Below are 20670 nucleotides of genomic sequence, written 5' to 3' on the forward strand. Positions count from 1 at the left end.
GTCTCAAAAAAAAAAAAAAAAAAAAAAAAAATTGGTGGTACATGCTTGTAATCCCAGCTACTTGGGAGGCTGAGGCAAGAGAATCACTTGAACCTGGGAGATGGAGGTTTCAGTGAGCTGAGATCACACCACTGCACTCCAACCTGGGTGACAGAACAAGACTCTGTCTCAAAAAAAAAAAAAAAAAACGCAAGAGCAGCACCCAGCCTGCGGAGGCTGAAGCTGTAGGAGGGAGAGGGGCAAGGAAACAGGAGAGGTGACCATTCACGGTGGGGATGAGAAGGGAAGAAGCTCAATCCCTCCTCCAGAACTAACAGCCAATATGTAATGACTAAAGCCGAAAGTCCACAAACAGAAATACACGTAGCTGATTTGGAGAACTGGGAGTAAATTTCAAAATGACCAGTTCGGAGGTAGTGAGACATCTGAGGAGGGGAGAAGTGAAAAGGAAGGGGGCCGATGCTTTTCATAATAAACCGTACAAAACTCGGATGTCATGGAGTCATGGATAAAACAAAACAAAAGAAGAGGGAAAACATTAGTTGAAACCTTATTTGAAAGCCACATAATTTCCATCATATGGAAATGTCATATTGTTAAGCAATTTCCTACTGTTGAATATTTGTTTCTATTTGTTCCTAATACAAAGAAAGCTGGTTGAATAGATTTATCCATGGATCTTGCTCTGCATCTCTGACTACCTCCTCTGGGTAGATTCTCCTTCCAGGGCAGAAGGTCCAGAAAAGCCATGCCCTTCCACCGTCACCCATGGCTCCCTCTCATTAGAACCAACAAAACAGCCTGGAGGACAAAGACAAAGACCTTCATGAGCAATAATCCATTTAATTAGTTTTGTTATATACTTATTAGTAAAATTATACATGTTGATTACTAGTTTAATTTTACGGACGCATCTAATTTTTAACTAGCCCACCCCACCCAACCTCAGACCCCAAGGGAAAGGGAAAGAAAAGCAAGCCGAGAGTGTGATCAGCAGACCGAAGGTCAGTGTTCCTCCGCCCAGGACAAAGTAGTCCTGTCAGGGATGACTCGACGTCTGCTGCTGAGGGTTACAGCCATCCTGAGAACCCAGTCTTGCCAGAATTGGGAGCAGAAATGCAGTCCAGCCCAGCAAAGAGACACAGCCCAACCCAGCAAACAGGAACTTGGCCCCCAAAGCCAGAGTTGTGCTCATATTTCACTACCACAATCTCCATAAATATAACTGCTGATCTGGAAGCTGTGAATGTTTGAAAGCTCTGGATACATAATGTCGAACCACTTTCCAGAATTCTGGTGCTGTTACTTTGTATAACTGTTGTTGCACCAAAAGTGATACAAACACAATATTGACCTCTAGATTCTTGCAAGCGAATGTATGAATGTATAATGGTCTCTTTCTTTTTCTAGACGGATTTCAGGAAAATGGTAAGGTATTGCCCTGAGCTCTGAACTGTAAATTGTGAAGCAGGTAAGGTCATATCCCTCACGTCTTGTCTTTGTTTCTGGAGTTGGTCCTGTACTGTCCAGCCCAACAACCACTAGCCCCATGGGGCTACTAAACATTTGACATGTGTCTAGTCCACATCGAGATGCACTGCAAGTGGAAAGTACACAGCTGATTCCAAAGACTCAGTGCAACAGAAACATTGAAAATACCATGCCCGGCTAATTTTTTGTATTTTTAGTAGAGACGGGGTTTCACCGTGTTAGCCAGGATGGTCTCGATCTCCTGACCTCTTGATCCGCCCGCCTTGGCCTCCCAAAGTGCTGGGATTACAGGCGTGAGCCCCCGCTCCCGGCCGCTTGCATTATTTTTCCATTGAACAGCATTGTTCTGTAGAGAAGTAAGCGTTTTCCAATTCAACCCACAGAGCTGCGGGCCAAGGCTCACTTCACAGTGGGTTTCCTAATCTGTGCCTTTTGGTGTTGCTTGCCCTGAGCCTACTACCTGTAGCAATTTTCAAGGGGGGCTACAAGGAAAGGCAAGTCACTTACTGTTGAATCCCCCTGTTCCAGTTGCACAGGTAGAGAACTGCAGTTTCTAGGCATTGCCAGTAGAGGGGACTCTTACCACACTTAAGACCAAAAAACTAGAACACTAACTGGAATACAGATTGTCTTTCACATATTCTGGATTGTTAGTTGATTACAAGATAGATTGACTGAACTAAGAAAATAAAATCAATTCAAGAGTGGGAGAATTTCTTTAAAATTTACAGATGAAACTGATATTGGGGATTGATCCAATGACCACAAAAAAAAAAAAAAATTAAAAGGAACAACAGTATTTGAACTCCTCTTTTAATTTTTTCTAAAACCTTTTGAATCACAATTTTTAAAATAATTTGATTTCCTTTGTCAGACCACTAGACACAGAAGAGTGAAATTCTTAAATTTCCTAAGGTAATTACTTTATTTATAAAGGAGCTTTATCCTGTCTTTTGTGTAGAATATTTATAACAAAAGGCTGACCTGGGAGTCAATATTTCATGTCATGTCAGAATGCCCTTCGTGGCAGTCACTCATCTGAAGCTGTCTCTAGATTCTGCTTCTCCTTGGAATCATTTAGTAATATTTGGATCATGAATTAGCTTCAGTTCATGTTGCCATTGCTGGGGGGTTTTGACTGCTGACTGGTATCCTTGTTAGAAGAGGGAAATTTTGGCTGCCGCCGGTGGCTCACACCTGTAATCCCAGCACTTTGGGAGGCTGAGGCAGGCAGATCACCTGAGGTCAGGAGTTTGAAACCAGCCTGGCCAACATGGCGAAACCCTGTCTCTACTAAAAATACAAAAATCAGCTGGTCATGGTGATGCATGCCTGTAGTCCCAGCTACTCAGGAGGCAGAGGCAGGAGAATCACTTAAACCAGGGATGAGAAGGTTGCAGTAAGCCAAGATCGCACCTCTACACTCCAGCCTGGGCGACAGAGTAAGATTCTGTCTCAAAACAACAACAACAAAAAAAAAGAGGGAAATTTGGGCACAGAGACTCAGACAGAGAGGCAGAACGTGATGTGACGACCATGGAGGCAGAGATGGAGTGATTTGTCTGTAGGCCAAGGACCGCCAAGGATTGCCAGTCACCACCGGAAACTAGAATTAAGCCAGGCAGGATCATTCACTAGAGCCTTCAGAGGGAGCATCGCCCTGATTGATTCCAGTACAGTGACAGGATATATTTCTGTTGGTTTTTGTTTATTTGGTTTTATTTTTAAGACAGGGTCTTGCTCTGTCACCCAGACTGGAGTGCAGTGATGTAATCATGGTTCACTGCAGCCTCCAACCCGTGGACTCAAGTTATCCTCCCATCTCAGCCTTCCAAGCAGCTAGGACTACAGGCGTGTGCTGTGCCAGACATGTTTATTTTCTTTTTCTAAAATTTACTTTTTGTAGAGACAGAGTTTCACCATGCTGTGCAGGCTGGGGGTCTCAAACTCCTGGGCTCAAGCAATCCTCCTGCCTTGACCTCCTCCCCAAGTGCTGGGATTGCAGGCATGAACCACCATGCCCCACACTTCTTTCCTGTTGTTTGAAGCCATTCTGTCGGTGTTACATTGTTACAGCAGCAACCCAGACACAATTTTCTGTTTTCTGAGCTAAAACATTTGATAAGATTTCCTTAAAATTATTTTTTAAATTTCTTTCAATCCATCACAGAAATATTTCAGGGAAAAAGAAAGAGCTGGGAAACCTATTATGTTTAGATTTATTCACATAAGTATGTGCATTAATTTGAAAATAAATACTTATATAAAATTATATAAGATTGGTCAGGGACTGTGGTTCAGGCACATAATTCTAGCACCTTAGGAGGCCAAGGTGGAAGGATTGCTGGAGGCCAGGAGTCCGAGATCAACCTGGGCAACATAATGAGACTCTCATCGCTACAAAAAAAAAAAAATAATTAGCTAGACATCATGGCACACGCCTGTGATCCCAGCTACCTGAAAGGCTGAGGTGAGATTGCTTGAGCCTAGGAATTTGAGGCTGCAGTGAGCTATGATGGCAGTGCTGCACTCCAGCCTGGGTGACTGAGCGAGATCCTATCTCTTTAAAAAAAAGAAATTACGTAAGATTAATAAATTACAGAGATAGGCCAGGTGCAGTGGCTCACACCTGTAATCTCAAAACTTTGGTAGGCCAAGGTGGGCAGATTGCCTGTGCTCAGGAGTTTGAGACCAGCTTGGGCAACACAGTGAAACCCCGTCTCTACCAAAATACAAAAAATTAGCCAGACATGGCAGTGTGCACCTACAGTCCCAGCTACTCGGGAGGCTGAGGCACGAGAATCGCTTGAACCTGGGAGGCAGAGGTTGCAGTGAGACGAGATCACGCCACTGCACTCCAGCCTGGAGCGAGACTCCATCACAAAAAAAAAAAAAAATTAATTAATTAATTAATTAAATAAAAATAAGTTACAGAGATAAATATATCCCAATCCCAACTTGTCATATACATATTTCTGTGGAGCAGAGGGAGAGGTGGCAACATGCCTTCATCAAGAACCTGCTACCTCTCGGTATCTTCACGCACTGCATCTTAGCTGTCACACTAACTGTATGATACTGACCTTAACCAGTGATGAAATGGGACTTAATGTGGATAATTGGTCCGGCCAGACTCACACATCCAGTACCTGATACCTGCTTTTCTTCTCTGGGTTAGCGTAAAAAGAATGTCCACAGCAGAGATGAGCTTATGAATTGACTGGAAAATAATTTTCTTTAAAACTTCTCTAGGGAAGAATTCCACAGACCACATTCTTGGCACCATCCTGCCACCCATCTTGGTCCCTGCATTTCTGCTCTTGAAAAGCCCAGCTTCTCCTCCCCCACCACCGAGAGGCAGCTCAGTAGTGAGTTCCTCTCAGGAGCCAGCCCAGCCCAGTCTAAAGCGGTCTCTTCCTGAAGTTCCTGCTTGTAACACTACTCACACTTATCACACAGGATTGTGTATTGCTTATTTCTCTATATGTTAATAGATTGTAAACTCTTTAAAAATAGGGGTTATGCCTTAAACAGGGAGTTCCCTGTGAAACTATGAAAGCTGGAAACACGACGAATGAATGCTTATTTGTGAGTGCCAACAAGTAGCCACGATGTGGTAAAAATGCAGAAACACAGCGCAGTGGGGGTGTGATGTGCTGGGGATGCTGATGAAAAAGAGGAGCCCGAAAAGAAGGATGGAGAAAAACACCAAGCTGAGGAGCAGCTTTATTCAATCAGTAGAATATCCCTAACTCGGAGCCTATCAGAACTGACCTGACCACATAAAGAAGCCTTGGGCATTAAGTGTCAGAATTCACTGTAAGATCTAAGTGAGAGACCTTACAAAGGTAACATTCAATACCTTTGTAAAGTACTGGGCTCCATTAATAAGTTTCCCTACAATTTCATACCTGACAGTCTACATTACATAAGATAGCATTATGCTGTGTCTGCTGCAGTGATGCCCTAGAAACAGGAGACTGTTATAAGGTCTACTTTATTTTCCCGTAGGAATAATGCTACACCTTGGCATCAAGTAGTTCATAGAGGTAAAAATAAAAAGCACCACCAGTTACTAAGTGTCTGCTATGAGCCAGACATTGTAGTTTATCTCTCATCTTTGCAGAAACCTTGTAAAGTAGGAATTACTAGTCTAACTTTAAAGATAAAACTAAGTTTTAGACCAGGTAATTGTCTGTTCTTGAGTCTCACTTCAAAATCTCTAATACTTTCTGTTACACCATGGCATCTCAAGAGTCAGGCGTAAAAATGTAGGTGCAACTTTAAGCATCCACAGTAATTTCAAGTGATATAATTATTTTCTGCTTCAAGGGACTGATTTAAAGCAGCAAGATAATTTAGAGGTGATGTAGCTTTTTCTCTTCACCAACAAGCAAACTAAAGACAAAAGAGAGAAGCTAAGTGACCTTCCCACTGCAAGGCAGTGGGATAGCTGAGTATAGAACTGAAGTCTTCTGATTCCATCACGCTACCTTTCATCCAAAACCCTTCGTTTACTCTCGAGAAAGGCACCAAAGCTGTTGAGTGGAAGAGGCAGGCTTACACCCTAGGACTTCTGGACTCCAGAGAGAGCTCTTTGCACAACATTACAATGTGCAGACACAACACCATAAAATTACAATGTCACTGTTGGTACTTCTAAAATACATCTGTGTTGTTAATACTCATGAGTTAAGACAATCAATGCACAATGCTGCCCTTTTAGGGAAATTTAGAAGGAGCTTAGAGAGTTAGGTACCTTTCACATAATAGTCAACTCAATTTAGATTTGTTGATTGACATATTGGCCACTTGGATCAATTACATGATACTTTACACTCTGGGGTCTTTGAAGAGAGCCAACTTCTAAATAAGTTAATGTTTCCATCTCCCTCCGAGGTATACATTTCCCCTGACCTAAATCAACCCCTTAGGGGCTCTTACAATATCCCTTTCCTGGAGTTTCTCACTTGACCCTGGCACAATAAGACTACTTTGTTTAGGGGTATTCCTTGCCTTGATAGCGGTAGTATGTTTTCTCTTTTAAGAGGGAACCTGAACCTTTTGCTACTACAAAGTCTCTCCATTGGAAAAAAAATGAGCCCTAAAACACAAAGAGTGAAAGCAAAACATTTCTGTCTTTTCATGTCTTTATTGGTAATGTTCCCAAGCATAACATCTCTTACTACAGCATTTTAATAACCTATGAATACCTAATCATAAGACTATATAAGAAGCCGGGCACGGTGGCTCACCCTTGTAATCCCAGCACTTTGGGAGGCTGAGGTGGGTGAATCAGGAGTTCGAGATCAGCCTGACCAACATGGTGAAACCCTGTCTCTACTAAAAATACAAAAATTAGCCAGGCACGATGGCACGCACTTGTAATCCCAGCTCGGGAGGCTGGGGCAGGAGAATTGCCTGAACCTGGGAGGCAGAGGTTGCAGTGAGCTGAGATCGTGCCACTGCACTCCAGCCTGGGCGACAGAGCGAGACTCCATTTTGGAAAAACAAAAAACAAAAAACAAAAAAACACAGACTATATGACAGGCACTTGTGATTAATACTGGAATCCACTGTTTCTCATAAGATTTTTGCAGACTCGGTATGCATCTTTACAAAATCTATGACAAATTTGTTTTTCGGACTGCAACTAGTGGTCATTCACACGTTACTGAGTGTGTTTTGCATGATACTCTTTGGCCCAATGCTTTGTTGTGCTAGGTTAGGTAAGCTACAGAATTCTCCAAGAGGACCAGGGGCAGAGGATGGAATTTTCCAATGAAAAACACAGCCATTTTGCAACTTTGAAAATATCACTGGCCCAGAATTGCCCTTGGGGATAGTTTGTCTGGCATAGAATAGCTTATTTTCCCAGGACGACCTTAGGATATAATTTGGTAATGAGATCATTTGGCAACCTTGAGGTTTAATACAGTGAAATTAAATAATTGAATTGGCTGTGGTTTTTAACTTACTCTTCCAAGGTGGAATTTGGCCAAGATTATGAGTAAACATTTGGGCTTCCAAGGCTTCCATTTTGGAATTACGATTTGAATAATAAGAAAAGACAACTCTGTTTGGTAGCACTGAGTGCCTTTACATGAATAAGTAGATTCTTTCACTGTATCTAGTTTCTTCTCTAGGCATAGTTCAGGCCCAGCCCTTTCTATGATCACTGAAACCAACAGCTCTCACTATTTGTTTATAACTTATAAGCTGTAAAATATATTTATCATTCATTTTGACCCATAAAGACTGCCTTCGGTATATATCAGCTTCATTCTTTCAGTCGTATTAGAAGTTTTCAAGAAGGGGCCATGTTTGGCTTCTGTCTGGGATTCATGTCTCTTAAACATCAAATTTAAGTGCTGCATACCTGACAGAGTCTCAATTAACACCATCAGACCAAGTGATTGAAAACCATTATTGGTTCTAACACAGCTGTGCCATGAATTCTATTGTCTCTTCTTTGAGTCCGGGGGTTGACATCTATTTACACATATAAATAAGAATTCTGTCCCACATGCTTTGATTTCAAAGCCCAACATTATAACAGCTAAAGTATAAATAGGAGTATTGAGTGTCTTGTGTACTTAAAACATTGACCTTAAAGTGCCCTGAAACAGCAACTTCTAATAAAACATTGTGAAAGTTTGGCAATTTTTGGTTTTTCATTGGGAAACTGATAAATTACAAAGAAGGTAACCAGCTGATTTTCAGTCTTAAGGTTCCAATTGATGTGACCTTTTTTGGGGGTCCCCAGTCCTGTTTCCTTACTTGCCACTACCCAGAGTATTATCCTCACCTGTTACTCAAAATTTTCCCTAAGGGTCATTTACTAAAAGTTTAGCTTGTAATTAAATCATAAGGCTTCTCTGTGTGTTCCACACAAAACCACAACCACGGCTTACTTTTTTTCCTGACAGTTATATTCTTTTTGTTTTTATAGCCAATTTGTTTTTAGATAGTTTTTCTTTTCTTTTTTCTTTTTTTTTCCAGACAGGGTCTCACTGTTGCCCAGGCTACAGTGCAGTGCCACGATCTTGGCTCACTGCAACCTCCACCTCCTAGGCTCAAGCGATTCTTCAGCCTCAGCCTCCTGAATAACTGGGATCACAGGTATGAACCACCATGCCCGGCGAATTTTCATATTTTTTGTAGAGGTAGGGTCTCACCATATTGCCCAAACTAGTCTCCAACTCCTGAGCTCAAAGCAATCTGCCCCCTACTCGGCCTCCGAAAGTGCTGGGATTATAGACTTGAGCCACTGCACCCAGCTGTGGCAGTCATATTCTTTTTAAAAATAGCTGCAGTATCAAGAAATGATATAAAGTTATGCACTTTGAAAACGAAGAACAGGGAGATGGAAGCAAAGCTTAAGGTCTCAGGAAAGATTTGCCTGAAGTTGATACAAATGAGCTTGTAAAAAGATGAAGGACCTGAGCATGGTGCTGCACAACTCTAATCCCTGCTACTTGGGAGGCAGAGGCAGGAGGATGACTTGAGCCCAGGAATTTCAGGCTACAGTGATATATGATCTATGTTCATACCACTGCACTCTAGCCTGAGTGACAGAGTAAGAGAGCATTATACTATTTTCAGGAAAAAATATTACTAAACAAATATCATAGGCATCATATTTGAGCCCTCTCTGATACATAATTTCTACTCTTACCATCTATTCACTTATTTCTGCTTAATCTTGTTGACTTGATTTAGCAATCAAATAGGACAATGAAAAACTAATGTAGACTATAATTCCTGGGAAAATATGCAGTTAGATAATGATACGCAAAATTCCTTTGCTCATCTAGCCAATCATTAGCCCGATGATGGCATTGTTGCTATTTGGGAGATTGTGCTATTCGGTGCTGGGGGAATTCCTGAAATAGAACCTAAATTCTCCTGAAACTAGTCCATGAGAAATAAATACAGGTGGATTTTGGAATAAAAATGATTCCGATCCAATACTCTCACCCTAGATCTGCGTGTTGATTTAGTGACAGCATCTTGGCACTCCAAATTTTGCCAATTCAAAAGACAACTGGAATGAGTTACTCTGGAGAAGGGCCACTCGGTGGACAATAAGAGCTTCTAGATCCAGATGAATTTTACTGCTGGAACATGTATTAGTCAGCATATTTCCAAGGTATGGAAAACTAATTCCTCTTTTCTAAACCAAGTGCTTCCCCTCCATACAATGTTCCAAGGCAGTGCCTTACCTTTCTTTATAAGCATCTGCCTTTGGTCACTCCTCTTTTTTATTATCTATTGTTGATATCTAAATAAATGTAACAGTTGTCTTACTCTTATAAAACATAAATTACATATTCACATATATATATAGCACCAACAAAAGTTTTATAGTTGCTTGTGAGCATAGCATTTAGAATATGAAACCTTACACATTTCTCTTATGTTGAACAGAATATTAATTTTTCCTATCTCCTCTATAGAGATGTGTTCTGAAATATTACTGTAGCGGATATACCCCAATAAGTCATACCTCTGTGTAATGTCTTTCTCCTTGAGTGCAGGCAGAACCTGTGACTTACTTCAAACCAACAGAATATGGCAAAGGTGAAAAGATTCTGCAGATGTAATTAAGGCACCTAAGGAGTTGATTTTGAGTTCATCAAAAGGACGATTATCCTCAATGAGTCCTACCTAGTCAGGTGAGCCCTTTAAAGAGAGTATGAGCCTTCCCTAAAGTAAGAGACTTGAAGCAGCAGAAACTCTGTGAGCACGCATGCGCACACATGCGTGTGTGTGTGTGTGTGTGTGTGTGTGTGTGTGTGTCTGGCTTTCAAGAAGCAGGTTATCAGCTATTATGAATTCTACAGCTCCAGGGAAATGAATTCTGACAACAATCATAGGCAGTTGGAAGCATATCCATCCCTAGTTGAGCTTGCTGATGAAAATGCATCCCAGCCTACACTTTGATCTCAGCCTTGTGAGGCCTTGAGCACAGAACATAGCTAAGCTGGGCCTGGCTTCCCGATCCACAGAAACTGAGACAATAAAATTATGTTATTTTAAGCCACTGAGTTTGTGCTAATTTGTTATGGAGCAATAGAAAACAAATCTAACCATATTTCACATGCTAAATGATTCTTTATAAGACACTAGAAGGCTTTCCTTTAAACTTTGGGAGACTATAAAGATATCTATTCTTGACACTTTTAACTTTGTATGGGAAAGAGGAAAAGGTATAATTGTTTGCAGAAGTTTTCATCATTTGCCTGGAAACTCCCAGAGAATAAGTAGATGATCTATTAGAAACAAAGTGTCTGCCAAAATCAGCCTGCATATATTAATGGTCTCCTGTATATAAACCATAATCTGCTAGAAAATATGGGAAGAAAATATATTGCTTATGATAGCAACAACAGTACAATAAAATTCCTAGAGATAAATCCAAAACAAATGTTCAAAAACCATGTGAAGAAAAATATAAAACACTGCTAAGAAGCATACAAGAAGCCGGGTGCCATGACTCATGCCTATAATCCCAGCACTTTAGGAGGCCAAGGTCGGCAGATCATGAGGTCAGGAGTTCAAAACTAGCGTGACCAACATGGTGAAACCCCGTCTCTATTAAAAATACAAAAATTAGCCGGGCATGGTGGTGCGTGCCTGTAATCCCAGCTACTCAGGAGGCCAAGACAGGAGAATAGCTTGAACCCGGGAGGCGGAGGTTGCAGTGAGCCAAGATCACCCCACTGCACTCTACTCCAGCCTGGGTGACAGAGCGAGACCCATCTCAAAAAAAAAAAAAAAGCATACGAGAAGACTTGAAGAATGACGTATCATGATTTTTAAACCTGAGGGAAATTCACTTCTGTAAAGATGTCCATCTGCTCTGAATTAATATATCAATTCAATTACAAAATAAATAAATGTTTTAGGTGGAACTTGACAAAATAATACTAAAATTCATGTAGAAAAGTAATGTAAGAAACATCTGAACTATTCTGAATATGCTTGATAGCAAACATTTAACAAGTGTTAACTATGGTTTGAGCCCAATCCTGTGATGTTGTAGTCTCATTTAATTCTCATGTAGCCCCAGCAGATGGGATAGTAATACCACTCCCTTTTATAGATGCAGAAACAGCAGTTTAGAGATATTGAGTAATTGCCTACTATGTGCTAGAGTCAAGATTTTGAAGCTGGCATGGTGGCTCATGCCTGTAATCCCAGCACTCAGGGAGGCCAAGGCAGGCAGATCACCTGAGGTCAGAAGTTCGAGACCAGCCTGGCCAACATGGTGAAGCCCAGTCTCTACTAAAACTACAATATATTAGCTGAGCGTGGTGGCAGGCACCTGTAATCCCAGCTACTTGGGAGGCTGAGGCAGGAGAAACGCTTCAACCTGGGAGGCGGAGGTTGTAGTAAGCCAAGATCACATCATTACACTCCAACCTGGGCGACAAGAGCAAAACTCCATCTCAAAAAAAAAAAAAAAAAAAAAATTGAAGCAAGCATTCTAACATCAGAAACTGAGCCCTTAACTAGTGTTGCATCCTGCTTAGAAGAAATCGGGCAGTCTCACAAGATATTGAAATGTATTATAAAGCTATTGTAATAAGTTTTCTTGGAGTAAGAATAGGCGGTTAAAAGAAATAGTTAAAACATCATCAAGAATTCAGACAAATCCTTGCGAGAAAATGGTATACAACAAGGGCTGCCCTTTCAAATGAGTAAAGAAAAGATGAATGTTAACTAAATAATATTGGAACAATTGGCTAGTCATTTGGAATAAATAAAACACCAAAATAAACTCCAGACAGGTCAAAGATTTAGATGCAATAGTGAAACCCTGTACATACTGAAAGAAGATAAAAGTATGATGTTGTTGTTTTAAATAATCTACTAGTGGGTAAGCTCTTTCTCAACACAGCAAAAAAGAAAAATAATAATAAATTTTCATGCCAAAAAAGTAATGACCCAAATACTAAAATGGTAAAATATTTGCCACACATATAACACAAGAATACCTTGTTTTATACACTTTTATAAAGCATATAAATCCATAAATCCACATCCATAGACTCAACGAACTACAGGTGAAAATATTAGTAAAAAGAAGGCCAGGAGCGATGGCTTGTGCCTGTAATCCCAGCATTCTGGGAGGCTGAGGAGGGCAGATCATGAGGTCAGGAGTTCAAGACCAGCCTGGTCAATATGGTGAAACCCCGTCTCTACTAAAAAATACAAAAATTAGCCCGGTGTGGTGGCATGCACCTGTAGTCCCAGCTACTCAGGAGACTGAGGCAGGAGAATCGCTTGAACCCGGGAGGCGGAGGTTGCAGTGAGCCGAGATTACGCCCCTGCACTGCAGCCTGGGCGACAGAGCGAGATTCTGTCTCAAAAAATAAAAAAAAAAAAAAAATTTAAAAAATAAACAAGATGGGCCAGGCACGGTGGCTCATGCCTGTAATCCCAGCACTTTGGGAAGTCGATGTGGGCAGATCACCCGAGGTAAGAAGTTCGGGAGCAGCCTGGCCAATATGGCGAAACCCCATCTCTACTAAAAATACAAAATTAGCCAGGTGTGGCTAAAAAAAATTTTTTTTCTTTTTTTCTTATTCTAGCCTGCAAACTCCTTGAGGGCAGGCCCTTCATCTTGTCTGTGCTAATGCCTTATGTCATGTTCACCCTTATATGACCAGCAATGAGGAATTGCTGCTTCATCCCCACGCCCTCTACCACATGGCTGAATGAATGACATTGATGGGTTGATTCCCACACCTCCTTATCAGTCCACAAGCTGGCTGTGGCTTCATATGAATAAAATGAATAGCAATAAGAAAGGGCTGGGCCTTCAGGGTAGCTGAGCACATTCAGAAAGGAATGTCACCTGATGGGCTCAACCAACTTCCTGCCTGACAACTGCCTGAGTCACTTTCATGGGATCAGCCCCATCTGCACTTTGCCTTCCTTCAAGTTATGTTTCAGGTCAGGCAGGAAGTTGAAAACTCAACAAATAGAGACCTGACTTCTGGGTGCACAGGAGGGGAGGACCTTAATGTTAATATTATGCGTGTCTTTAAAATGGTCTGAGTGAAATGAATTCAGTCCTGGGCGGTCTGCTTGTGAGACCCTGTCGAAGGCTGAATCCACAAACACCACCTGACACCCCACTGACCTTCCTAATTTCTGAAGTCCTTGATCACAGCAGGGAAACTCCATTTTGTTCAACAAACCTTGGCTATTGAAGAACACACTCTCTTAGTACATGTAGGTGGTAAGGCAGGGGGGTAGGTTGCAAATGGAATAAAATGAAGTCTTAGCCCTTGGGGATTTCACCATCTAGAAAAGTAGAACACGTGCTAGTAAGATCAACAATTTTTGAGCATCTGCTCTGCACCAGGCACTGTGTTAGGCACTTGGCATGTGTGATTTAAGGGCAATTCAAGGTCCAAAGTGGGATGAGAGCTCAGAGAGGTTTCAGAAGTTTCCTGAGGAAGCGACATTGGAACTGACACTTGAGGAATAGTATGATTTTTAACAGACTGAATTGGTGAAAGCAATGAAAGGAGCCGGGATCTTTTTTTTTTTTCTTCTTCTTCTTGAGATGGAATTTTGCTCTTGTTGCCCAGGCTGGAGTGCAACGGCATGATCTCAGGTCACTGCAACCTCCCCGTCCCTGGTTCAAGCCATTCTCCTGCCTCAGCCTCCTGAGTACCTGGGATTACCGGCCCCCGCCACCATGCCCAGCTAATTTTTGTATTTTCAGTAGAGCCAGGGTTTCACCATGTTGGCCAGACTGGTCTCAAACTCCTGGCCTTAGGCGATCCACCTGCCTCGGGCTCCCAAAGTGCTGAGATTACAGGTGTGAGCCACCATGCCAGGCCAGGAGGAGAATCTATTCTTCAACACCCAAGAGGCAAGGAAGAGGGGCTGCACTGCAGGAACCGGGAATATCCCTTTTGGCTCTGCATCCCTTTTTTCTAAAATGAAACACTTGCAGGAACCTCCTGCCTGATCTTACTGCCTCCTCTCTCTTTCTGGTGTATCCTAAAAGGACTCAGATCCACCTTCATGAAACCAACATCTAACCAAATCACAACTCTACCAAGAAGGAAGACAGGGAGAGAGAAAAGCAGGAGGTAGGGACAGAATGAAGAGGAAAGCTTTCAACAAATCTTACAGAATGATGTCCAAACTCATTATTCCAAGCCTCTAACTGGCAGTGCTAGTTGGTGCATTTTTAGCTTTATCTCCTGCCACTCCAACCCCACAGCGCCTCTGCTTCCTACATTCCAGGGATCCCTCAAACAGAGCAGGTATTTTATTCTTCGGCGCCTTTATTTCTTCTTTTCCTTCTGCCTAAAATGGCCGGCACTCCGTCAAAATCAGATTAAGATTTTAAACTTCAGTTTCAGTGAACTTTCCCTAAGACATCCCTAACCACTCATTCAAAATTAAGCCTTCTCTCTCCTGTGGTCCCACAGGGCTTCCTGCCTCTATCCTAGCACTTGTCACCAGGAGTCAGAAGACCTGGGTCAAACTCCAGCTCCACCATATAAAAGCTGAATGAATTGGGGGGCATTTCTACTGATACCTCTGATACCATTTTTTCTTTATTTTTTTTGAGATGGAGTCTTGCTCTCTCGCCAGGCTGGAGTGCAGTGGCGCGATCTCAGCTCACTGCAACCTCCGCCTCCTGAGTTCAAGTGATTCTCATGCCTCAGCCTCCCGAGTAGTTGGGATTATAAGCACGTGCCACCACACCCAGCTAGTTTTTGTACTTTTAGTAGAGACGGGGTTTCACCATGTTGGCCAGGATGGTCTCAATCTCCTGACCTCGTGATCTGCCTGTCTCGGCCTCCCAAAGTGCTGGAATTACAAGTGTGAGCCACAGCGCCTGGCCTGTTTCCTCTTTTGTAAAAATGGGAGATTTAAGATTTACCTTGTAGTATACAGTAAGATACTGTATGCAAAAGTACTCTGTAAACTCTTACACACGTAACATTTTTACATTTACATTTTAAATACATAAACGGTTAAAAGTGTCTACTCCACTAAAATGTAAGGTCCCAGGGAATGGGAATTTTAAAATGAAAAATTTTCGTTTTAAAGTAATACTTACAGGCTGGGTGTGGTGGTTCCCGCCTGTAATCCCAGCACATTGGGTGGCTGAGGCAGGCAGATCACTTGAGGACAGGAGTTTGAGACCAGCCTGGACAACACGGCAAAACCCCATCTCTACAAAAATACAAAAAATTCACCAGGCATGGTGGCACATGCCTGTTATCCTAGCTACTTGGGAGGCTGAGGAAGTAGAATCGTTATGGGAGGTGGAGGATGCAGTGAGCCGAGATTGCACCACTGCACTCCGACCTGGGTGACAGAGCGAGACTTTGTCTCAAAATAAGTAAATAAACAAATAAAATTAAAAATAAACTTTTACAGAATAGGTGCAAAGGTATACAGAGAATTCCCATATATTCTTCACCCAACTTCCCCTACTGTTAACATCTTAAATAACCGTAGTACATTTATCAACACTAAGAAATTAACATTTATAAATTACTATTAGCTAAACTGCAGACTTTATTCTCATTCTTACAACAGTTTTTCAATGCATGGCCCTTTTCTGTTTCAGGATCCAATGCAGAATCCCATACTGCATTTAGTTGTCATCTTCTTAGTCTCTTCAATCTGTGACAGTTCCTCAGTCTTTCCTTGTCTTTTATGACCTTGACATTTTTGAGGCGCACTGGTCATTTTGTAGAGGTAGAAAAACCCTCCATATAAATTTTTCTGATGTTTTCTCATGATTAGATTGAGGTTACAGGTTTGGGAAGCACACCACAGAGGTAATGTGCCCTTCTCCACATCAGGGGTTCCATCATAACAACATGGCTTATTAATGGTGATAAAAGAGGGTTTTTTGTTTGTTTTTACCGATTCTCTGTTGCCCAGGCTGGAGTGCAGTGGTGTGATCTTGGCTCACTGCAACCTCTGCCTCCTGGGTTCAAGTGATTTTCCAGCTTCAGCCTCCCAAGTACCTGGAATTACAGGCAGGCACCATCGTGCCTGGGTAATTTTTGTTTGTTTTGAGACATAGTCTCACTCTGTAGCCCAGCCTCAAGTACTGTGGTGCAATCTCAGCTCGCTGCAACCTCCGCCTCCTGGGTCCCGGTTCAAGCAATTCTCTTGCCTCAGCCTCCCGAGTAGCTGGATTACAGGAATGCACCACCATGCCCAGCTAATTTTTGTATTTTTAGTAGCGACGAGGTTTCACCATGCTGGCCAGGCTGGTCTTCAAATCCTGATCTCAGGCGGTCGCCACCTCAGCTTCCCAAAGTGCTGGGATTACAGGTGTGAGTCACCAAACCCGGCCTAATTTTTGTATTTTTAGTAGGGATGGAGTTTCACCACGTTGGCCAGGCTGGTCTTGAACTCCTGACCTCAGGTGATCCACCCACCTCGGCCTCCCAAAGTGCTGGGATTACAGTCTAAGCCACCGCTCCCGGCCCATCTCTGCTTAAATTATAAACTTAGTTTTCTCCCACAGTTAGTTCAGCCTATGCCCAGGAATGTACAAGGACAGCTTGGAGGTTAGAAGCAAGATGGAGTTGGTTAAGTTATATCTCTTTCACTGTCTCAGTCATCATTTTGCAAAGGCAATTTCACAAGTAGGGAGAAAGGACTGGTAGATGCAGGGCAGAGAGAGGGCTCTGAGCTTTGAGCCTGGATGATACAGATTTGGCAATACTATTCTAAGGAGAGACCAGAGAAAGAAGTTTAGGGTAGAAGGTAAATTAATTTGAGTATGTTGAATTTGTCTTGCAGAAAAAACCTGTGAAGGAAACCTCTGGGAGGCTGTTGTAAATGCTGGGCAGGGGATGGGGTGGGTCTAGAAATCCAGATTTGAAGCGACTTCTAGTCTATTGGTAGCTGAAGCTCAAGAAGAGAATAAGATGAGCAGAGGTGGAGAAGAAAGAGAGAAGAGGCCATCAGACTCTTGAGTAAATTCAGCTTCAGCTCAGGGAGGAGTAAGAAAGGGAGACAGTAAAGGAAGTAGAAAAGGAACATGAGGAAGCCGGACAAATAAGAACGGGGTAGTTGACAATACCAATGAAGAGGAAGGAGAAGAAGACTTTAATTCTTTCGGAGATGTCAGATTAGAAAAAATTAAGGAATGAGTGAGAAAAAAATGATGGAGTGATTAAACATCTACGTTGCTTTCCTTTGAGAAGGTTAACTATGAAAAGAAGAAAAGGGTAGTGGTGGCTGCAAACCACAGGAAGGCTGAGAAAGGGTTTTACCTTGGTTCTGCCTCTAATCCCTGACGCATTTAACCTCAAGCTATTTGCCTGTAAACATAACTGGCATAATGCCCATTTTACAGGACAAGTGTTTCCCTCTCAGAACATATACTCGAGGACAGCGGCCGTCCACGCCTTATTTACGTTCATCTTCCCAACACAACAGTCATTTGGAAGATGCCGAGTGGCGTGGGAAGAACAAGCAGGAACGAGCGCCGACCCGCCCGCGGCCTGACTGCTAGCGCATCGCTGTGCAGCCGCCTCACCGCGCACTCCCTCCTGAATTATTCACCACCGAGACGAGGACTGTGATCGCCCCCATTCCACAGAGGACACGGAGTGAGGGAGGCGCAGTCACAGGCCCAAAGCCCCCAGTCAGCGGGTCTTGGAAATGGATCAGTTTTTCACTCAAACGCTGAGAGGCAACAAGGCACGTAGATGAGGAGGGAAGGGAGCCAGGGCCAATAATTCATCTCAAAGTAAAAGACGTCCCCGGGGGTGGGGAAACAAACAAACAAACAACGACAACAACAACAAAAAAAAGAAACAAACAAACAAAACCGGCTCTGTGCTTCCGCGCTTGCGCTATCCTAGGTCCGCCAGGCTGCCGCCCCGCCCCTAGGCCAGAGTCTCAGTGCGCCTGCGCCGAGCCCGACTTCCGCCAAGGCTCGATCGCGTTCCAGGCTACTTCTCCCGGCCTAGGGAGGGCCTGCGCTGTGGCGAGAGAAGGGAGTCTGGTGACTGGGTGCGCGCGTGCTGATGACGAAATCGGAAGTGCCCGGAGCAGAGGCGGGACCAGAACCTAGAGGGGTCGGGATTGCGGAAGTTTGGTGGGGAGGGTCCAAGTGCTGGTGGAGAGAGTGTTGTCTGAAAACAAGTTCCCGAAGGGCGGCTGCTGCTCGCGGTCCAAGAACCACCGGCCTCCCCAGTTTGGGGGCTGTTACCCTGGGCGCGGTTCGACGTCGCTGCTGTTGGCTCTTCTCGCCCCTCGTTCCCCTTGGGAACCGCCTGGGAACTCCGCCATGTCATCCACTTCGCCCAACCTCCAGGTATCATTGCTTATCTCCCGTCCCCCTAGGGAGCTGGGACCCAGGGGAGGCGCGAGAAGCGGGTGGGGGGCGGGGAGAAGGGAGGAAGCGGCCGCGCCTGTGGTCGGGAAGGAGGAGGGCGGGTCCGGGGACCTGCCGCAGGTGGGAGAGAGGCCCGTTTTCCAGCGGAAAAGTTTTTTCTGACCCGCTCTTGGGGTCTCCCGAGCCACTGACTTTGTGATATTCTTCCCTTTTGTTGGGTTTTCACGTCCCCAAACCAGCCAAGATCTGGGCAGGTCTCTCCAATCAGGGTTAAGGGAGAAAGAACGTAATTTTTGCAAAGCCCTGTTCTAGACCAGTTGAAAATAGAGTGGTCATAGGTCGGTCTTAGTTTCTCAAGCTGACAGTAGACACCTTCATTCTGAGCTGTCAGGTGAGTAGAAATATGGGAACAGACTAAGAATCTGAGATTACAGCCAGCCTACATACAATCTCCGTGAAGTCATTGAATTTATGTGCAGTCTCCTGTGGCTCCCAGATTGTAGTGTGTAAGATCGAGGAGTATTCTTAAACTTCTGTGTGGCTCCAGTTCCTCTCTTCTACCACAATGAGCACAGTGTTTTGTACACAAATCATGGAATCTTATGATTTTAGGCTTAATCGTTAGTCTTCTGTGGAATGGAATTCTTTCAGAAAAGAAATTCATGTAATGGTGTCTTCCATCCCCAGAATGGATCTAGGGCTTCAGTGGAGTTTAGAATGTAATGTGGCTTAATGTAGAGGACTCCCAGTCCAGTAAGTCAATAAGGAAAGAAAGAGTAGCCTAAAATACTTGTATTGAATCCCCGTCTTGGACTTCCGGTAGGTTGTTGGAACAAGCATTTATTGGAGTGCTTTGATGCCTGATAGAGGCATCAAAGGTAATGGAAGAACTCCTTAGTCCGTGATAATTGATTCTGAAGAAAGACCACTCAAAGTAGACCTACTTAAACAGAGATTAAAATTTCACGCACGCATACGCAAAAAGAGTGGGAAAGGAGGCTTGCTTGGGACTTTCGTCTTGAAAATCGACCTAGAAGATTATGAAAATAATTTTTTTAATCTTTCACAAAATAATTGTATAATTGCAACAATGACTCGTTTTGTAGAATAAGTCAAGTGTTGATTTGTCTGTGTCTTTTTTTCTTTTCTTTCTTTCTTTCTTTTTTTTTAAAAAAACGGAGTCTTGCTCTGTCGCCCAGGCTGGAGTGCAGTGGCTCGATCTCAGCTCATTACAACCTCCATCTCCCGGGTTCAAGCGATTCTCCTGCCTCAGCCTCCCGAGTAGCTGGGACTACAGTTGCCCACACCACGCCTGGCTAATTTTTGTATTTTTAGTAGAGATGAGGTTTCACCATGTTGATCCGCCCACCTCAGTCTTCCAAAGTGCTGGGATTACAGGCGTGAGCCACCGCCCCCGGCCGACTGTATCTTTTTCACCAAGATTGTATTAAACTAAGATTCAGCAATCTTCACGTGAGTTTTTTGTAGCTTTTTGTAGTCCTATTTGGAAAGGTTCTTTTTGGTAAACGTATTTGGAAAAAGCGTTGGTCATTTGGTAAAAGTGTTTTTCCCTTGAGTATTAAAGGTGACCCTTCTGAAGTGCCCATCTTGTCATCATTGGCTTTTTAACAATTTTTATTTCACCAACTTTTCATTTGTCAGAGACTTCGCATGTGATTTCGGTACTCTACAACATAATCTTCATCATTTGCAGGTTTTTGTTGTTGTTGTTTTGAGACAGTCTTGCTCTGTTGCCCAGACTGGAGTGCAGCAGCATGATCTTAGCTGACTGCAACCTCCACCTCCCAGGTTCAAGTGATTCT

General features: G+C 43.2%; 1 protein-coding gene across 1 annotated transcript in view; it reads left to right on the top strand.

Moving 5' to 3' along the window:
* Positions 1 to 18530: 18530 nt before the first annotated feature.
* VPS4B (vacuolar protein sorting 4 homolog B) overlaps positions 18531 to 20670 on the top strand; it is a 34094-nt gene continuing 31954 nt past the window's right edge. The window contains exon 1 of the mRNA XM_023195181.3: positions 18531 to 18826. Within this exon, the coding sequence (XP_023050949.1) occupies positions 18800 to 18826 (27 nt within the window). The 5' untranslated portion in view covers positions 18531 to 18799. The remainder of the gene's footprint in view (positions 18827 to 20670) is intronic.

Source organism: Piliocolobus tephrosceles, chromosome 18 (genome assembly GCF_002776525.5).
Source record: "Piliocolobus tephrosceles isolate RC106 chromosome 18, ASM277652v3, whole genome shotgun sequence".
Taxonomy (NCBI): domain Eukaryota; kingdom Metazoa; phylum Chordata; class Mammalia; order Primates; family Cercopithecidae; genus Piliocolobus; species Piliocolobus tephrosceles.